At 36.7% G+C, this 22,475-nt stretch overlaps 1 protein-coding gene across 4 annotated transcripts in view; it reads right to left on the minus strand.

The window, feature by feature from the left end:
* Nucleotides 1-22,475, minus strand: part of CCSER1 (coiled-coil serine rich protein 1) — a 675,103-nt gene that overhangs the window by 291,060 nt on the left and 361,568 nt on the right. For all 4 annotated transcript variants that reach the window (XM_035541340.2, XM_035541349.2, XM_035541356.2 and 1 more), the window contains exon 8: nucleotides 4,479-4,562. In XM_035541340.2, coding sequence (XP_035397233.1) covers nucleotides 4,479-4,562 — 84 coding nt within the window. The remainder of the gene's footprint in view (nucleotides 1-4,478; nucleotides 4,563-22,475) is intronic.

Here is a 22,475-nt window from a genome sequence, read left to right on the forward strand (position 1 = left end):
AATACATAAGGACAATTATAGTTTTCAAATTAGATTATCTCACTTCTTTAAAATTTGAAGACTATATTTTTAAGTTTATAAAATAGATTGGACTAATCAAAATTTCTCCTTTTTGCTAAAAATTCCAAAAATTGTATTCACCATGAGTTCATTATTTCTTTGAAAATTAATTTCCATTAATTTTGCCAAATCACATTCTCGGCCTGTCAAAACAAGTTGTGATTCCAGTACTGTACATTCCAATGCATCTATATCGGCAGAACTATATTTTGAAGTGATTTTTACGCTTAAATGAAGTGTCCTTCAGAAACCATTTGTCAAGAGTATTCAAGTGCATCTCAGGCTTTCTGTAACACTTCAAACTTGGATAACTCATATTTCGATCCTTCAAAACTACAGCAACTGGCTAACTGCCCATTATTGAAATCAGCCCACAGAAAAGAACTAAGCTTGCCATCATTCTGCACTTCAGGATTATACAAGTTATATTTAGAAAAAGCAAAACAAATCAACAAACAAACAAAAAAAAAACACATACACACAAAGACATAGAACAAAACAAACAAAATCTATGATTCCATGATTCGAAAAAACATACACATGCCTTAACATAGATTTTGAACATGAAGGTTGAACTCATTTACAATTTGCTAAAACAAAAGAAAAAAATAGAGGTTATGTTTTGATAAGCTGCTTCTACTGTATGCAGAACTAAAGCATTAATTTCTACAGCTTAAGGTAAAGCTCAGTTAGCTATCAATGTGCCTAGCTAGTCCATAAACGTAAAAATTCCTTTTTACGTTTGATAAGGAGGCCAAAAAGAAAAAGAAACATTTGATAAAGAGGCCACTCCACAGCAGAAAACTACCTCCAGCTGCTGGGCTATAACAAAGATTCATTACCTGTCTTAACTTTGCCTCTTGTTCTACTCAGAATTCACCCAAACTGCCCCACTACATTTTTTATTTCAATGGGACAACATGCATGACTCAAGTTACACAAGGACATTAAGGGTGAAAGGATAATGATGTTAGCAGTCATTCTTCAGTGTTAATGCTTCTGTACCAATGACAGCAGTAAAATAAATATTACTGTAGGCAGCACTCAGTTATTTTTGTCACTATACCATGAAAATATTTTCTATTTAAAGTAGTTCTAAGTTATCAAACCACACTGGGAAAAAAAGATTGATTTTTTAAAAATATATACATATAGATGGATATTCAATGTAAAGATGAATGGGAAACAGCCGATGTTTCACACATCTTCCTGTGCCCAATGGAAACAGAGACTTCCATTTGGTTTAAATATTTTAGGTAAAAGAAAAAAAAAAAGTGCAAGCAAATGACTCCTTTTAGCAGAACCTGCATAATGAACTCACTTAAGTTTTGTGATCCTCTGGATAAGAGGTCATTTTAACCAATGAGTACAGCACTGAGAGAAAGCCAAAGCTCTGAACCCAAATTTTAAGTTCACCATCTTCCAGGAGCTTTAGAGCAGTTTTGGGTGCCAGATGTCTTGGAGGCCACTCTCCTCCAGCTCCTGAAGCAAGTATTTTTAAGGACAGAATAAGAGAACAAAGGAAGCAATTCCACTGCTCTGCCTACGCATATTTATTTCATCAAAGACAGAAAGACACTTTTGGTTAATAAGGGCTACAGTGCAAAATTATCCTTAAAAGAACAAACAAAACAATTGGTGAGGAACTACTACCTATCTAGTACAGCAGGTTGTTGTTTTTACAACTTTTAAATTTTCATATTCAGAATGACAGTGTTCTGAACATGGACTGCTCTAAATACAAGGACAAAAATGGTAGTTAACCACCAGTTGCCATGTCAGCAACATACTGAACATACTGTAGACAAATGAAAAGATGTACAATTTTATCAGCCAATAATTTCCATTCTACATTTTTTATCTAGACATATTAATACTGACCATTTTACAAACACATAAATCACCGTGGGATTTACAGAACATTACAGCATGTTTTGCATCATCTTTTGGCAAATTTTATATAAGCAAAGGAAATATTTTTAATATTTTATTCATGCAGTGAATAATCTAGTACATGGGCTGCTTCAGGCACCTCAGTAACAAGGAGCAAACTGCAGAAGGCTCCTCTTGGGAAAGCAGAGAAATGCAAAAAGGGGATTCTGACAACCATATGATGCCCAAAGTGGGTTATTGAGCCATGCAGGTGTGCCACAGGGTGGAGGGTGAATCTGGGATGAGCAGCTGGGGATTACCCTACCCGGCCCCACAAAAAGCCCCCAAAGCAAACCAAAGTCCTTGAAGTCCTCTGCTGCTTTTCAGAGGACTTCAAGACGCATTCTTAGCCTCATACAGGCTTGCTTAGGGACATGGTTTAGCAGGTGACATTGGTAGTAGCGTGATGGATGGACCTTGAAGGTTGATCGTGAAGGTCTTTTCCAACCTTTATGATTCTATGATCAGGGACACACCCGGGAATAACTATAAGTATAGTGAGACTTTTTGGATGCTTAAGATCAAAACTATGTTGGAAAGAGCTGCTCCAGAACCGCTTAGTATTAAAGAAGCCTAAGCTGACTGGGTGCCTCCCCTGTTTGACTGCTGAAGTCCTTCAATAAGTAAGTAGACTTTAGTGTAGTGATTCCACAGATGCTGACAAAGCAATAGTCACTTTGTTTCCAGAAGATTGCCAAAAATGTTCAGCTTTGGCACAAGTTCTAAGTGTGTTTTTAGTGAGCTCTTTTACTAGCCTGTCATTTAAATTTTAGCTGCTCTACAAAATTCTGGCAGCTCTTACAACTGGTAAGAGGGGACACAAAAAAAAAAAAAAAAAAAAAAAAAACAAACACGTCTTCACAAACAAAACCCCCAACCTTTTGTAGATATGTAGTATTGCAGGAGAAATTGAAAATAAATAAATAAATAAACAGACGGCCAAAGCCAAGATGCTGACTCCATGATTATGCACCTGATGCAAAAAAAATCCCTTTCTCCCACCAATTCTCTGGACACCTCCTACACTGTTTTATTTCTTTTAAAGTAGGGTATAAACCTTAAATGTAGCTTAATCTCCCAATCATGCTTTATTTAATAGCAGTAAATGAGATATGTTGAATCCTTTCAAAATTAAATTTTAAAACAATAAATGTGGTCTCAAGACTCTCACTTGTACTCTCCGTTTTTTTTGTTGTTGTTGTTTGTTTGTTTTCTTTTATTTTTTAAATCCTAAAGTGTCAAAACTGAAGTCAGTTAAACATGGATTAAATACATCATTTTCACTTTTATTCATGGAAATCCTTATTTCATGACACTAGGAAGACAAACTTTTCTGCCTCTTATGCCTTCAGAAGAACTGAAGTCCCTATGGGCCTTTTTTCCACAACTGGCAATATACACAGATGAACTTTGACAGCAGATAACAGCAACAGATAACTACAGCTCACTATATCAACATGGGACAATTTAACACTGACAAAGTTGTTGACCAGTTAATAGCATATGTTTTGAGGCTGATATAAAATTAATGCTCCAGGACTGTGCAGAAGCTTGATGTTTCCAATGTCCCATTTTGTCATTTAATTTTAGACAATAATTGCATAATACATCATTTTTTAATGTAGCCAAATATGAGACAAAGAATATTGATGACCTGTATTTATTTTGCAGATCTTACTATAACAAAGGAATCTTTCATTCTTCAGCAGCATTATATTACTCCATGCTAAACTTAGTTGTTTGTGCTGATGTAAAAACATATAATTATTTTTTGTTAGTATATAAAAGATGCAGTGGCACTTTGCCACGGTCACACGGCTAGAGTTTCTGATCTCTCGTCTGACCCTGACATTGTGTAGTGGGTTTATGTGGCAAGGTTTTGGTAACGGAGGGCCATAGGGGTGGCTTCTGTTTTACCTCACTCAGCCACTTGAGAGTATTCTGCCTCATCTTAAAGTGGTAGTACTCAAGACTTGGTAGCTCATAAAAGATCAGCAAGCATAAGAATATTCATTATTTTATTTAAATTAAAAATACATCTATTTAAGCAGGAAAAAAAAACAACTACTGGACAGTGTTGTAGACATGAAACAGCTCATGCTTCCGTAAGTAGTATTCACAATTTACCAGGAAATGTGCTAGACCCTTCAAGATTTCTGGCATATGCATACAGTACTGTGCTACTTCTCTGCCACTAATACTGTAAGACTACTTTAATACTCTCTATGATACTGTAAGACACCTGTCCATATAATCTTTTAAAAGAAACTTCTACCAGCAGTGCATCTAGATAGTAGCCAATTCAGAGGCTGTCAAGCCCCTAAAACCATTCAGTCAGTACTCTCACAGCGTTGATCTGAATAGTTAACATAGCCTTAGGCTAGTTATTCTGCAGCTGGTGTGAAATTGTATTTCTTTAGTTTCTGGTCTTGAATAACATTATCAGGCAAATGAACTTAAAAAAAAATAATGCTTCTCCCACTTACCAGCTCCTCGCGAAGTTGGGCTATGAGTTCGTCTCTCTCCTTCAGCTGCAACTTCAGCACCGAGCATTCATCTTTTATTCCATCCTACAAAAATATTAAAAGAGATGTTATAATAGGTTTAATGCTTTTACTTGGTCTTGACAAGAAAAGGCTGAGATGATTCACATAGTGTGAGAAGATTACATTCAAGTAATGAAACTCAATTCTCTTTTGTCATCTGTTGTATTTTCAATAACACATTCTAAAGTTGTAGCATAAACAAATTAATGCATCCAAAGACATTACACAAAAATGTGAATAGTTCCCTGCACAGAAGTCCATTTCATTATTTTCTGATTCTTCTAAGCCCTTTTTATTTAAGAACCCATCAGGTCATTCCTTTTCAGTTAAGGAATATCTACAAAATGTCATAATTATTCTCATACAAAAGAACATTAAAAAGTATCATTTTTGAAGCATTATTGTGGAGCTTATGATCTTGGAGAGGGCAAAAAAGAAATTACAATAGACATTCACAGGAAAAGTAAAGCACTCTTCTCATGCATACCTCTTTTTTTCCCCCACATCAATCAAAAGAGCAGCAATTATGATATTAGATGAGCAGAGGAAAGAAAACATTTACCACTTACTACTTAGTGATATAACCCCTGACAATAACTCAATTTGATGTGCATGAAAATGAACCTAGTAGCTAAACTGTAGCCAAATTCAGATCCATGAGGCAGTCTGCAAACAATTCCATTGCAGTCTGCAGTTTTTGGGGTCTGCAAAAAATCTCCAGGCAATTTTGAGAATTCATGCAAATCTAAACACCTTTGGAGAAGAAACGTCAATCACATTTTTGTGTGTTGTTCTAGTAAACACCCAAGAGGAGAAACCCAAATTAAATTTCTGAAGTGATGAAGTCTAAGAACCCAACAAACTAACCAGTCCAAAAAAAAATAATAATTTAATTGGTCTTATAACTATAAATGGAGAACTGCATCCTTATATCTTTCTAGTACAGAGACTTATTTAAAACATTTATGAAATTTGCTGGTTTCTATTATTTTTGTCAAAGCAAAACGAAACAAAAGCAAGCCACAAACCAAAGAAAACTTCTGAGAATATATTAACACACACACACACATATATATATACACACCACAGTTTTGTCCTTAGTTTAAGAATACTCCAGTTTAAGTGCATAACATTGTCAAGAGCATACAATAAACACAAAAATGGTAACAAACAAAAGAGTTGTCTCATTATTAGTTCTCAGTAAAGAGCAGGCTTAATGGGAATATATATATATATATATATATATATGGCATGACATGTCTGGCTGGTGATCCCTGTGTCAAGTGAGGTTAGGGAAATTCTAACATACATTGCTTCTTGACAACTGAAGAGCAAATATATATTGATCTAAAAAATACCACTTAACCGTGTTTTGTACCCAGATCCCTGACCACAAACATCTTAACTGCAGAATCATTGTCAGCAAAAAGGATACTTCATCTGCCACCCAAGCATCTCAGAAAAGAATTCCTTGCAATTTGCTGTACAGTCAGATCAATGTGTATGCAAGTTACCGAGAACTGGCTAGTAAAAGGCAAGTGCTAGCAATTCCCAGATTTTTATGTCATTGTTTAGTAAAAGAAGTACTAATAAACAATCCACACCGCACAGGGTTTGCAAGAAGCTAAGAGTTTTCTCTCGTTGAACAGAGTGTAGAATCAGGATTTTGTAGTCCTATTTGGCTGCACGGTACTTTTGTAGGCATCATTTATTCTCAAAATGTAAGACAGAAGAGAAGAGAAATGCTGCTTGGTGCTTCTATATATCTATTATATTTTGAGGACATTCCTACTATAATACCAACTGACAACAGGAATAGAAGAAACACAGTATCATCCAGGAATAAAAGAGAAAAAAGTAGAGCAGACTGCAGAAAGGCTTGGGTAATTTCAGTATCCCATATATCTGTCTGAATGTATTAGTAACAGAAGAACAGAACACAACGGAACCAACTATCTGTTGCCAAGACAGTGAATACAGTTCTTCCAGAAAGTAACTTTTGAGAGCTAGAAAAGGAGGGAAGGCTCCACAATCACATCCTGTGTAAGGACCATAAAATATTTCAGTGAAGGATTGTATGGAGGATACCAACAAAATAACTTGTAGTTGCAACATTTGGGGGCATGAGAATCTGGTAGAATGCTGCATTATTTATTAGTCTAGAGGGCAAGCAGCAATGCATATCAAATTGTGTGAATTTGGAAACAGATCACCTTTACTCTCTGGTAATATTTCATTATCCAATGTGAAACTGTAGTGCATTAGAAGGCAGTCAAGGAAAGGCCAACACATTTGTTGAGGAAAGCTTCTCAAAGTGAATGAGGAATAAAAGACACACTCTGATGGGAATTTATAGTGAAAATTAAACTACCTAAGAACCAGAGTACCCTTCTAACGAATTGTCACAAAAGCAGACATTAAAGAGGAATGGACTTGAAAAGGATCGTCTGTTGTTAGCAGAGAGTGCAACTGCTGCATTATCAGTCTACGCTGTAATTATGGAGTCAAAATAAGTATCTCCCCCAATACAGTAGGGTATTAAAAAAAATAAAAAAAAATAAAATAAAAAAAATGAATACTCTAGGGCTATATCATTCAGACTTTATACAAGATTCTTGGTCCATGTATTCCTATGTTTAGAAAAATAATCTTGCCTATAATGCTGGTTATTATAATGTTGATTATGATAATGTATGCAAAATATTTCTCACCTCGTAGCATCCCTTATAGTATTTATAGAGCCTAAGAGAATAACAGATTTGACTATAAGTATACCTGAGTTCAAGTGCCAACCAGAATCAATTAAGAGATCAAACATTTAAAATTCTGCTAAGTAACATTTACCATTTCTTACCGTTTACTATATCAACATCCCTGGACACTGTGGTTCCTTACCTTTCTGCAAAAAGAATTTATAACTGTATATTTTATCAAGAATCCCAGACCAATGAGAATGTGGATGCCATGAAAATACTAGTTACCATTCCAAATAATTTAATCATATATTCCATGCGTGTGTTCATAAACCATCTCAATACATTTTAGCTTTTGAGGGTATTCTATTGAGTTTAATAAATTATGTACTACATGTTAAAAACAGTATTACATACTGTAATCTTATTCTCATTACTTTTATAAATGTTTTTCTTCATATTATTTTGAAGAAAAAAAAAAAAAAAAAAGGATAAGATATCTGCTCTCCCTTATAGTAAGCATGTTCATAACAGAGACTTTTCCAAAACTGCAAATATGTGATAAAAAGAGAAGTCAACTAACAGCTGGTTCTTAAAAAGAACTGTTAGACTGTAGGGGACACAGCATGCTCTGTAAATAAAGTGCTTTGTCTTCAAACTATTTTCTTTTGTTAAATTAAGGTAATCAAAGAAAGAAAAAAAAAGTTTTTAGTCTAAATTTCAACTCCCAGCTTCTCAGCTCTTACAGAATTGGATTCCAAGTATACTTCATAAAAGAATAGCAAAATCAGCTCTGAAGAGCATCAGTCGTATTTTCTTTGATTACATTCTCTGATACTGTTAAAAAAACATAAAAAATAAATCCAGGATTTAGTTTATATTCAGTATGGATTTACGGTTGTTATTGTATGTGATTATGGTCAGGATGCTCTTCAAATCATCATCTTTTTACCTCTTCAGATTATCAGCCTTTCAATTATTTTCAGTCTCACTTTATGACAGCAATTGATATATCTCAGTGCTAGCATTTTCCTATTTTAGTTTAATTCTGTCCATCTGGGAAACTGCTAAACATAATAGCAAACATGTTTCTCATCAGATCAGGTCACAGGATGACAAACTGTACTGCACATGTGAAGACAGCTGCAGTAGGTTATATGTAAGTGCCAAAAAGCATAATCATTTCCATTTTGAAAACTATACCTCTTCATTCCTAGAAGCCAATAGGCATATTGTACTTGCGGACATCACAAAGTGCTATAAACAGAACTAAACAAGTATTATGGAAGATAAATGTAAGGCAATCTGACTTTGATACCAAAATGAATATGCTGCCAAAATAGCACCATAAAATTAAAATATTATAAAACTCATCTGATAAATGTGCTAAATTTCAGCTAAGCAGAAACTTAACCAACTTAGGGTAATACAAAAAATCAGCAATTACTTAGCTTGTAGTTTCTTAAAAAATATCATCCTAAGTGGAACAACCCAAACTAAGAAATTTAGAACTGAATGCCAGGTCCAGAGAGCTACATAAAGGCTGTGAAAATTGAAGTCTTCTAAGTTATGTAGCAGACTCATACAGCAAATTCGGTGTTTCTGAATAGCTATCAAGACCATTCAGAGAAAACACTGGTTACTTTAACATCAACAGGATTTTTATGACAGCACTATAGGAGTCTAGATTATGTACAGGGCTAGGGATGTCTTTTATGGTTAACTTTATACCACTTTGCATCTGAAAAGCAACAATTACTTTTGAAGATCTTACATGAAATTTGTAGAAAAGCACCATGTTGTGTTTAGAAACTGAGATCCTGCTTGTTTTAAAAAGTAGCATGTCAACACGCAGTTTTATTAACAGGAAAAAAAAACTGCTTTTTGAGATTAGTCATGTAAGTAGAGTTCTGGATATTGCAGTTTGTGGTTTCAAAAAAGTCCTGTCCCATCCCCTCAGGTAATTGTTTTATTGGTTGCTACTGTTTATTGTTTTTTTGTTTATTGTTGTTGTTGTTAATGTTTGTTTGTTTGTTTTTTTAAGATTATTTAAGAGTATCATGAAGCAGAGAACCTGAGACTGCATGATTTGTTGAAGACATTTCAAAATGAAGTCACAGGTCCACCTTCAAGATGGCCCCTGCATATATTTACACCAGAGTGTATTTATATCATGATATCTATCTACATACACAGTTCACTTTCCAGTGTTGTTTTATTTTTTCCTTTCTAATTCACTCTAGCTCTATGTATTGTATCAATTTATATCTGTCATATCAATTCCTTTCAGTCCCTCTAAGAGAAGAATGAATTGTCTGGCTGCAATTCTTCACATATGCAAAGCACATTGAACTTGCTTCTTTGTTGTGTTTTTTTTTGGCACTCAGTGCCAAGGCAGTTAGCCTTGGCAGGAGTCCTGACAACTCATTTCAGGCCATGGCCATACTTACTCTCCTGTTTCTCTCTTCACATGGCTGTACCAGCTGTTGCTCAGGCACAGCAAAAGGCTAAAGGCAAGTCCACACCTCAGGAATCCCCGTTAAAGCAGAACACAACAACTTGAAGTGATCCTCTGAGGCCACCCTGGCTCAATACCAGCAGTCTCACTATGGTGTATCTTTCCTTGTCCAGGAGGGGAGAAAAAAAAAATAATCATTTCAGAAGTTTTGGAATGAAAACATTTGGATGATGTGATCGTATCAGAAACAGACGTTGTTATGTACGTCATCTTTTAATGCAACTACAGCGTTCAAATGACTCTTCTATATAAGCAGCTCTACATTTCATTTACTGATCATGAAGTCAAATGGAGTTTGAGGTGCACCCTAAAATGATGAATTAACAATCATAAAGCCTTCTGTGATTCTATATTAGATCAACTTGAGATCAACTCCCCTTGTCCTTATGGGGGATTTCAACTTGCCAGACATCAACTGGGATCACCACACATCTCACACGGGCAAGTCCAGGAGGTTCATAAAGCACCTAGATGATAACTTCTTGGTGCAGGTACTAAGGGAGCCAACTAGGAAAGGTGCCCTCCTAGATCTGTTGCTGGAGAACAGAGAGGGTCTTGTGGGGGACATGGCAATTGGCAGCCATCTCGGTCATAGTGACCATGAAGTGGTTGAGTTTAGAATTTATGGTGACAGAAGGAAAACTGCCACCAAAACTTCAGCCCTGGATATGGGGAAAGCAGACTTCAGGCTGCTCAGGGAACTAGTCAGCAAGGTCCCCTGGGAAACTGCTTTTGATGGCATTGGCTTCCATCAGTGCTGGTCAACCTTTAAGCACTGCCTCTTAAAAGCACAAGATCAGGCAATTCCAAAATATCGGAAGTCAGGCAGGCGGGGCAGAAGGCCGGCCTGGCTGACCAGGGATCTTCTACTGGAGCTTAGGCGAAAAAAGAAAGTGTACAGCTGCTGGAAGGAGGGTCAGGCAACGAGGAAGGAATACAGGGATGCTGTTCGTGTTTGTAGGGAGAAAATTCGTGTGGCCAAAGCCCAACTAGAGTTGAAGCTGGCCATGTCTGTGGGAGACAATAAAAAAGGCTTTTTTAGATATGTGAACAGGAAAAGGAGAACCAAAGAAAACATAGTTCCGCTACTAGATGGGGAAGGTCTGCTCATAGACAATGACATAGGCAAAGCAGAGACGTTTAATGCCTTCTCCGCCTCTGTCTTCAACACTGATGATGGGTTTCAGGACCCAGGGTGCCCTGAGCTGGAGGACCATAATGGTGGGAACAATAAACTCCCAACCGACCCTGAACGTGTGCGGGATTTGCTGCTCCACCTGGATCCATACAAGTCCATGAGTCCGGATGGGATTCATCCCAGGGTGCTTAAAGAGCTGGCTGACGTCATCGCAGGACCTCTCTCAATTATTCAACCATCTTGGGAATCTGGAGAGGTCCCAGTAGACTGGAAGCTGGCAAATGTTGTGCCAATTTTCAAGAAGGGTACGAAAGAAGACCCTAGCAATTACAGGCCTGTCAGTCTCACGTCAGTGCCTGGTGAAATTATGGAGAGGATGATCCTTGAAGTTATTGAAGCGCACCTAGGGGACAATGCAGTCATTGGTCCCAGCCAACGTGCGTTCACGAGGGGTAGGTCCTGCCTAACAAATTTGATTTCCTTTTATGATAAGATCACCCATCTAGTCGATCAAGGGAAACCAGCTGATGTGATCTTTTTGGATTTCAGCAAAGCTTTTGACACGGTTTCTCATAGGATCCCACTGAACAAAATGTCCAGCATACAACTAAACAAAAATATCGTACGATGGGTGAGCAATTGGCTGACGGGCAGGGCTCAAAGGGTTGTGGTAAATAGGGCTGCATCTGGCTGGCGGATGGTCACTAGTGGGGTCCCTCAAGGCTCCACTGTAGGGCCAGTCCTCTTCAATGTTTTTATAAATGATTTGGATGTAGGACTAGAAGGTGTTCTAAGCAAATTTGCCTACGACACCAAACTTGGAGGAGTTGTGGACTCGGATGAGGGTGGAAAGGCATTGCAGAGAGATCTGGACAGATTGGAGAGCTGGGTGATCACCAGCCACATGAAATTTAACAAAAGCAAGTGCTGGGTCCTGCACCTGGGATGGGGCAACCCTGGCTATACGTACAGACCGGGCGACGAGACGCTGGAGAGCAGCCCTGCAGAGAGGGATCAGGGAGTTGTGGTTGACAGCAAGCTGAATATGAGCCAACAGTGTGCCCTGGCAGCCAGGAGGGCCAACTGTATCCTGGGATGCATCAAGCACGGCATTGCTTGTAGGTCAAGGGAAGTGATTGTCCCCCTCTACTCTGCGCTGGTGCGGCCTCACCTCGAGTACTGTGTGCAGTTCTGGGCACCACAGCACAAAAAGGATGTAAAACTATTGGAGAGTGTCCAGAGGAGGGTGACAAAGACTGTGAAGGGCCTAGAGGGGAAGACGTATGAGGAGCAGCTGAGGTCACTTGGCCTGTTCAGCCTGGAGAAGAGGAGGCTGATGGGGGACCTCATCGCAGTCTACAACTTCCTTGCGAGGGGGAGTGGAGGGGCAGGGGACCTATTCTCCGTAAACACCAGTGATAGGACCCGCGGGAACAGTGTTAAGCTGAGGCAGGGGAAGTTTAGGCTGGACATCAGGAAGAGGTTCTTCACCGAGAGGGTGGTTGCACACTGGAACAGGCTCCCCAGGGAAGTAGTCACTGCACCAAGCCTGTCTGAATTTAATAAGAGACTGGACTGTGCACTTAGTCACATGGTCTAAACTTCTGGGTAGACCTGTGCGGTGCCAGGAGTTGGACTTGATGATCCTTATGGGTCCCTTCCAACTCGGGATATTCTATGATTCTATTCTATGATTCTATATTATATTCTACTTAAGTACAGTTACTAAGAATATGTGATCAAATATTTTACTGGAAGAATTTAGGGCATATACATTCATTTGAATACTAGAATTGAATTGGTATTTTACTATGAAGGTAACACTCAAAAAGACTATGCAGGCTACGCTACTTTAACCTCAGACATTTATGAATATGGAGCTAAATAAACAATGTTTTCTTCACAGTGATCCAATTGTCAGTGAACTGTGAATTACATATTGAGCAAATTAATGCTATTTTTGCTTCAGCTGAATTTTGCTCTCTGCAGCAGTGAAAATAAACAGCATGGAGTTTAAAGGAATGCAATTTGATTAATAAACTGCAAAACATAAAACTGAATGATCATACCAGGTCAAGCTCAAGATGCATCCAACCACCAGAAATCATGAACAGCAGCCAGGAGTGGAAATGTATAACTGCATTTAATGTATTTTTCCTGATATAACCACTCCATTTACTCTCTCCTTCTGGCTCTTCCTGAGCTAGAATTTATATTCACGGTACCATGCCTCTTTTGGTGATACACTCCAAATAAATCATACATTCATGAAAAGAAAACAGACAAACCATAATAAGAAAACCCAAACCCCAAGCTTTCCTTTGGTTTCAAACCTGCTGCTGAACAATGTCATTGTTTCCATCATAAGAAAATAAATAAGTATTTCTTATTCATGTTCCCCATGTATCCCTTGGTTTTATACGACTACATGTTAACTGCACAACTTCTGTCATCTCTTTCAAGCTCAGGAATTTCTGTCTATATAACCTCACTTCTTATAACAGCCACCCTGTACCTCTGATCAAAAACTGTGATCCACCTTTTCTAGTTATACTGTATGATTCACTAGACCTGGGTAATCTGAATCACATGTAGCACTCAAGCAGGGGGTAAACACATCCATCCACACAATTGCATTTTCTATTTTGTTTCATGTTCCTTTCCAAATAATTCTTCTGAGTAAATCTTAAGGGACCAGATATATAGAAAATCCTTGTCTTCTATATTTTCTGTAGAAAGGGGAAAAAAAAGTCAGTTGTGCACCCCTTCACAAACCTAGAATCAAAGTCACAAACTTCACAATAAACAGCGTTTGGGAGCAATGTCCATGTACTTAATTAATTCACCAGGAGCCCTGCCTGTACTGTTAATCATAGAATGGTTTGGATTGGAAGGGACCTTAAAGATTATCAAGTCCCAACTCCCCTGCCATGGGCAGGGACACCTACCACTAGACTAGGTCGCTACAAGCCCCATCCAACCTGGTTTTGAACACCTCCAGGGATGGGGCATCCACAGCTTCTCTGGGCAACCTGTTCCAGTGCCTCACCACCCTCACAGTAAAGAATTTCTTCCTTATATCTAATCTAAATCTTCCCCCCTTTTAGTTTAAAGCCATTATTCCTTGTCCTATCACTACATTCCCTACCAAGAGTCCCTCTCCAGCTTTCCTGTAGGCCCCATTTAGGTAAGGTTAAAAAGCATATTAGGTAGGTTAAAAAGCATATTCCACTTTTTTTTTTTTTTTGGGGGGGGGGTGTTGCCTTTTTTTTTTTTTTTTTTCAAACAAGGGAAAATGGGTGCTTTTTTTCAGCGTCCATTTCTTCTGGGCAAGAGTTCTTTCCCAACATACCCACAGAGAAGCCTAGCCAATATATGTGGCAAGTGAGACGAGAGAGATTAATGAGCTCATTATAATTCATTAAAGAGTGATGTGGGGATGACTACCCACTTTAATTAGTTTTATTACTGTAGGAAATTGTTTCATGTGCCAAGCTCATCACCAAGCATGCCTGGAAAACATTAGAGTAGTAATCAGACTTGATACAAGAACTTTTCATTAGCCTGTAAGGCTAAGGGCACATATAATGACAAGGAAGGTATTAAAAAGGTGGACATGAGAGTGGCTAGCATGAAATAATTTATCATGTCTGATAAACAGCACAATGGCAATCTTAAGTTAAAAATTTGGTAGAACAGCTGTGTTGCTATAGCACATCGTGTACTCTTCCTGTAATCATGACATTAGCTGACAGTATTAGACTTAGAAGGATTAATAGGTCAGGTTTACTCAGATAATAAATCCTAGTGCAAATTAACTATGACTCAAATATTCTAATGAAAATGTTAATCGGTAACTGGAATTTCTACAGAACTATCCTCTTTTCCCAATCATCCCCAAAATTAACAAATGCATTTCTATGTATTTCTTGACAATCGGAAGTTGCAAAAAGACACACAAATTTAAAAGCACTAAAAAGTTTAAGCATTAACTGTATAAATGTACTGTGTTTTGTAGCCTTATGAAAGAAAACTGCAAGCACACAAATCAGTTTTTTAAAATATCTCAGGGAAAAAAAAAACTTTAAAATGGTGTTAAACTAATATTATGTAACAACTGCCAATAAATAAAGCATACTTAGTAAAGAGAATGAAGCTTTTCAGAGAATTTGAACACTAATGAAGATAGAAAGAAAAAAAAAAAAAAGAAGAAGAAGAAATGTGCCTACTGGCATACAGTATTTTCCTACCTCATTTCTCTCTAAAAAGAAATTAAAATTCCCAAACATAAGAATTCTTTTTGCTCCCTACCCCACCCTGACAAACACAGAGATTTATTCTAATAAATGACAAGGCTTTGAGTTAAAAGGCAAGATAATTCCCTTGCTAAACAAAACCATGTAATCAAACCAATTAGGTCTTACTCTGGGGCAGAAATAACTTTTTAATACATTGAATAAACTTTTCAAGCAAACAAATATAAAATAGCTTTTACATTAATTTTGTGTTATCAAATGCAATTATACTTCAAGTTCAGAGAAAAATCAATTCAAAGTAGCAAGACAGAGCTCCTCTGACACATCTCTTTTATGCTACTGCCTTATTTGAGATTTGATTCTTAATGCCAGTTCTACTCCACAGCTCCCAGAAAACTGCAAATAAGTATGTGATACAAGTGAGAACAAGGTGAGATGACAGTAATTTGGCAGTCTCCAAAATGTGCAGAATGATCAGTCTGCATGGATTAGCTAAGCTGCAGCTAGCTTTATCCTATATACATAAATAATTGCAATGCTGAGCAAATTTTACTTGAACAGATTTTTTCTTTTGTATCTTTCATTGCTGAAACTACTTTTTTTTTTTTTTTTCTTCAGCTCTCATAAACCCACAATGTACAGTCGTCAGACAGCTATGACCAAATCTGGTCAGATCCTCCCATCCATATCTGAAGGTGTGTGTGTGTTTTGTTTTGTTTTCTCTTTTTATTATTTCACAACTTAAGCTGTAGAAAATCTTTCTCCTTATATAGGACTACTAAAATATAAAATGATCCCAGTTCACAAGCTGGACTAGGTACTCCAGTTCAGTTGATAAGGATACTGTTTTGCCTCAAAAGGATAATTATACAAAAGAGAAAAAAACATGGAAATACTAACTTAATTGGAAATGTTAGTACTAATCATGCCTGAAAAAACACCCAAAAATTTCTCTGTTTCAATGACTGAAAGTAGATGCAGTCATCTTATATGTGAATATTTTCACTTTTGGCAATATTGGCTCACCCTATCGACTCTTATGTAATTAGAAAGCTTTTAGGAATATGAAATCCTAGGCTTAGAACCAGTATAGCTAGGGAAAACTATGCAGCTCTTAATTATGCCTGACCTAGGGGTAATGCAAGGATAAGGGGGATCATGAGGTGTGAGAGTGACCCAGTAACAAGCAAAAGAGACTGGTTATGGCAAAAAATGGAAGATAAAAATTTCCAGGTTTTATTCTGAGATTTTTCTTTCTCTTTTCTGTTCAACTACTGCTTCTGTAAGATCATAACAACACCATATGTCAGATGATTCTGTAAGATTTGTTTTAGTACCGTGGTCCACAGTGCAGTGGCAAGGAATACCTTTAAGGTAACAGCAAACAGGACTTTCACAGAAGACATCTGATAAAGCTACATGTGTTGGCTCTCTTTCTGTTTCTTTTTGTTAACTCTTCATTAGTAATATTTACATGTATCACATTGATGACAGGAAGAAGAAGAAAAAAATTACAAATAAATCAGCCAGATTCTGCTGCCCTAAATCATGTTTGACAATGTCATACTCAACTAAGAACCAGTTTGGCTGCTTGCCAAGGGGAATAGTGCAAATTCATATAAAGAAGTAAGGGGTCAGTAGGGGCTAATGACATCTATTTTTTCACCAACCTCAAAATAACAATGAACAGTTGCTCTACTGTGTAATCAGAATGAAACTCTCTTTCACACTAGAAAATTCACGTGTAACCAAGGATTTGCTTGCAAACATTTGAGGAGAAAGAACAGCTTTGAGGTAGTGTGTATTTGGAGTGGCTGAATACCACAAGGCACAAAAATGTAATGTGCTTGAGAACTGAGATAACTTTAGAAGCAGCTGTTATTTTACATTTTTTAATTGCAGCATATACTGGGGGGGAATAGGGGGGCAAAGGACAAAGAAAGAATTATCACATCATGCTGCTCTAAAACACCTGAAAATTACCTTACAATGAAAAATATTCCTATCACTAAAGATATGCACAGTCATAATTTGCCATATGCTGTCATAATTTGCCATGCTTCAAATTTCTCAATAGTATGTCATATTAATGATCATCCATGGCCTTATCACTGACCAGTTTATAGTCCCAACACTTTCATTTTACATGAATAGGATACGTGCATTTCACAGAATCACCTAGGTTGGAAGAGACCTCCAAGATCACCGAGTTCAACCTCTGACCTAACACTAACAAGTCCTCCACTAAACCATATCACTAAGCTCTACATCTAAACATCTTTTAAAGACCTCCAGGGATGGTGACTCAACCACTTCCCTGGGCAGCCTATTCCAATGCCTAACAACCCTTTCAGTAAAGAATATATATTCCCCTAAGATTCATTTTAAAACAAATACCTAATTGCTGATAAGCCACAGAGCCTGATAATACTGAACAATATATTCAACATACAACAACTAATCAGGAATGCAGAATTTAGGGTGATTTACTGCCGCTTAGAACAAGACGGTATAATTAAAATAAGGTAGTCATGATTGTTTTAAATTGAAATACAGAGATCAAACCGTAAACCATTTCAGTAACGGCTAAGACATCTTCAATGTGAACATGTGCTAAGCCTTTTAATGTTTAAAAAAAAAAAAAAAAAAAGGATCCCAGAATGTAATCCTTTCTTTGGTGGGACTCTTGAAGATTGAACAGCGCTGTTAAGCTAATTTCCATTTCTCTCTATGCAGATTCACTATTATTTTACCTTTTTTGTTTAGATGTTTTGTAAATTACTATGATGTACACAACAAAGACATAGTAGGAAAATAATTTGTTTATTTGTGAAGGGAATCATTTTAAAATCCCCGTTGAACTGATCTTTGACTCTGTACATGACGCTAATGCTGTTCCCTGTCGTCACTGAATGTTTGTATCAGTTTGGCTGTAGAAAAAATACAGTCACACTTCTATCACTCACTGTCATTGTACTAACGACAAAAGCTGTTGATGAAGTACTTGGCCAAATAAACTATTTTTTTTTCTTTCTTAAAAATGAATAGCAGTAGGATTCTTCAAATATTCAGAATTATACTATCATATACATACAGAACCATATAAGCTACACTTTCAAAATAAACTTACAATTTTGGTTCCTTCAGTTCTAGGGTACCTTACATGAAAATCCAAGCAGGGTTCCAGTCTAGAGAAAACACTCATAACCAGCCTTCCTACCCCCCGCACAATGTGAGTAAGCAGGAGTCAGCTAAAGTTATGACATCTTTTGCTGTGTTTAGACAAATTGTATCAATCAAGCCTATTATTCTGTAAAATATATATTTTTGTTTATTTGTTTGAAGAAACACAATCCACTTCATTTAAAACAAATTATATGTGAAATCACAAAGCAAATTTTTCTGTATCTCAAGTTTTATTAAGCTTTAATACCCAACTGCAATGATTTTTAAATATGGTAATAGAATCTTTCAGTATGTTATTAGCACTTCATTCACTGTAGTCGATTTCATTATATTTTCTCAAGCATGTTCTTTTGAAATCTATATTAGAAAATAGGTTATCAACCATATTGTTCTCCTCTCCTGAAAATGAAACCTACATTTTTCATCAGTATAACCTGTTCATGGCAAATGACTCCTTAGTTATCCAAATAATACCTCTTATCTGTACCAATGTGTGTCAAATTTAGCCTTTGAGGCTCCCACTTCAAAAGACAGGCAAGACCTTAGCCATTTACTTTTGTTTAAAGGAAAGATGTTCTTTCTATCATACTCTTCCTACTTCCTACTCTTTCTACATACATTAGAAAAAAAAAAAAAAAAGTGAAAAATAAGCAACAGGTCCTTCCTGAAGAGCAACAAGAGAGGAATTAAACTAAGGAAATCAATGAAAATCAATCAGAAAAAAAAAAAAGCCTGAAATATTAAAAAACATTTATTTATGTATTTTAAATAAAAAGCACTACTACTATGGACCCTAACTTTGCTGGCACATAAACGTTTAAAAACTGTTAGTGGTGACTACACTCACACTTGTACAGCTAATTATGTGCTTTCATACTTAAAAAGTTATTTCTCTTCTCTCTCAATTCGAATTTCATACAACAACTACCTTATGTCAGCAAGTTTGAAACTGAAAAACAAGTATTTCCTTCTCAGTTAAGTTTTTCAATTGGAGCTTAAATTAAAACCTAAAGGGAGATGATTGATCCCAGGGCTAACACCAGCTGACTGACACTAAGTACTGATACACTTCCTGAGAGTGTATCTGCTGTTGTCAATGCTTCAAACACTTGTCATTCAAAGATCTTTAGCCTGACAGAAAGGCAAGCAGAATTTAGACCTAAGTGTTCTTTGTCAGCTGCTGCTATATTTATGCACCCTTGGCATTCACTATGTCCTATAAAAGTCAGATGCTATTTCCTGAAAATACAAAATGGCTGATTTTGCAATAAATGAGCAGAAGTAAAAAATAAAAATGAAAATAATAACAATAATAAAAAATATCTACTAAAATTAGTAGAAAAAAATCAGATGAGTGTGAGACTGCTGTGGAAATTCAGATGATTACATCTGATTTCCCCCATCCTCTCCCCAGGAAATTTAGGCACGTGAAATAGGGTTTCCATAAGTACAAGTATAGAATGTCACAAAAAATTATGTAGTCCTGGAGACCCTGTCCTTCAGATTGTGGATGAGGAGCTTAATTAAGGCTATAAACTTGGGACAGAGATGACTTCCATATCTATCTATATGATTAAACACCTGCCTTAATGAGGTCCTGATCTTTAAAAATGGTATTAAGCACTCCATTTCATGGGTTAAAACTTTCAAGCAAACTTCACAATTTACTGACATTGTTCACTGAATGACTCATTTCCACAGCAAGTTTTCATCATATTAAAAGCCGCTTCCAAAGATTATCTTCTGTATGCTATGGAGACACACTGTCTTGTTTCTTTTGTCTGCCAAATATATTATAAGAACTCATGGAAAATACGATGAACAACATTACAACAAATCTGTAGTCTGTAACCAAAAGGACAGTTATCTCTCCCTACTCTAAACCAAATTGCAAAACATTAGAAAATTTACTGTCACTTCAGTAAGTAATACAGAACCAAGCGAAGGTCACGGACTCCATCCTTTTGTTGTTGCAAACTTTACAACTTTCAAAGCTAGACAAGTTTGCCTGTATGTTTAACAGATACAGCTTCACCCAATACAGAGCAGCACAGCCTTCCTTCCATCTATGCTGAGGCTGATCCTGTGCAGGTGAACACTACTGCATGCATTATCACTTACAAAAGAAAATAATTATTTTAACAGAACATTTATCCTCTGCTATTAAAAAACAGTTGCCGCAATACCTCTGGAACTAGATACTCATCCTCTATATGCCTCCACAGCTGTGGGATTTGACCTACGCATTTTCCCAGGAGCTGTTTTTGACTTCACAGTCACTGAGAGTCTGCACGAGGAAAGACAGGCTTAGTACTTACTACAGCGTTATGAAAATTAATGGGACTATGCAAACTGGTAAGCCTGTGTTAAACACCTTTGGGAGTGAGTAGTAATTTTTTTATACCCTGCAGAGAGATGAGATTAGACTTCAGAGAACAGAAAAAGCCAGACTGAATTTAGAGAGATGTCAAATAGACTGAAAACCCTAGAGCAGAACTTCTCCATTAAAACAGAGATGAAACAGAGATGAATTTTCTTGATTCAATAGAAAGAAGCAAATTATGAAAGAAACACAATGGTATATGGTGCTATAAAGATCAATTTGGGCAACCCCTCTTTTGCTCTCTACAAGACCAATGTGTGTTCTGCTAGGCATTTTATTGCCCAATAAGTTTGTTTGTTTGTTTGTTTATTTATTTATTTATTTTTACTCTCTTTACTTTAACTTTCTAAATTCCTGGTATGCAACCAAACATGTCAACAAAAGGATTAAATTATTACATTCCACAGAAGGCAGGAGATGGCCAACAGCAGGCGAAAGAGGAAGGGAGAATGGCTGACAGTATCAGAAATGCGTAAATACAGGCTTTCTGATCACGGAGCTTGGCCTTCTGTGTAGCACTGGACCAAGCTCCTTTTCCCAGTAATATCTCCATTAAATTCATAATGTCTACATGTCTTTTTTTTTTTTTTTTTAGTAGAGGAATTTCAGGTCACTCTGTACAAACTGGGCTGAGAATAAAAGGGTTCAGATTATTTCAGAAGTGTTTCTTTCTGTCCTGCTTATCAAACCTGGCTCTCTAAAAAGCCCGATAGAGTGCCTGGACTTGTATATGAAGTGACACGAATAACCTCATACACCCATGACCATACGACGTGAGAAGATGACATGAAAGAAGGGTAAATTTGTAATAGAAGAGTGGATTAAATAAAGCAGGAAATAAGATGATGTGATAGAACACATATAAGGAAAGCCATGAAAGAAAAATTAAGTTGGAGGGAGTTATTGAAAATAATGTAAGAAAAAATAGCAGTTTTTGAAATAAAATACAGCTCATAGAAAAAAATAAGAGAAAGACTAAATGCCATAGAAAATCTGAACTTACTTTGGTCACATACAACTTGTAATAAACAATACCAAAACAGATACAGTGATATAAATAATGACATATTATATATAAATAGAATGTAATTTTCTTGTACAAGAACCTAAAATTCTATGATTCTATGAAAATGAATGTTTTATCAAATGTCCAAACTTTTGATGGGCAAGTAATTTGCCGAAAGACTGGCTGCAATATTAATCTTTCATTCTTGCCTTGAAAAGAAAGGCAATCCTGTGGAAATCATCTAGAAGAAATAATGGCCTAAGGAATGAAGTCAGTCATCAAGAAGTGCCCACGGTTGGAAAATTCTGAGTATTCGATAATTTTTAAAGAGGCAACCCCAGCAGAAAGCTGCTGTTCCAGCAGGAAAAAAAATACTCAAATCAGTGAAAAGTCAGCAAAGGAAAGAGAATTTTGATGTTACAGATCATAAGAGATGAGACTTTAATGGGAAAAAAAAAAAAAAAAAAAAAAAAGATCTGGACCTGGTGTCTGGTCAGGAATATAACCTAAGCATCATTTTGCATGGGGGGAAGCAGAAAATTACAGATATAGAGAACAATGGGCCAGAACTAATGAGGCAGCATGAGGAGGAGAGGAGGCCAAACTTCTGGATGCTGAATGAAAAGTGTGGGGTTTGACAGAAGGGCAGATATGCCTAATGCTTTTTATTCTTTTTTTTTTTTTTTTCCTAGACAATACTATGATCACTATACATTATTTCTGTATCACATTCAGTCTCCAGATTCAGAAAAAAGCC

The sequence above is a fragment of the Cygnus atratus genome, chromosome 4 (assembly GCF_013377495.2).
Source record: "Cygnus atratus isolate AKBS03 ecotype Queensland, Australia chromosome 4, CAtr_DNAZoo_HiC_assembly, whole genome shotgun sequence".
Classification (NCBI taxonomy): Eukaryota; Metazoa; Chordata; class Aves; order Anseriformes; family Anatidae; genus Cygnus; species Cygnus atratus.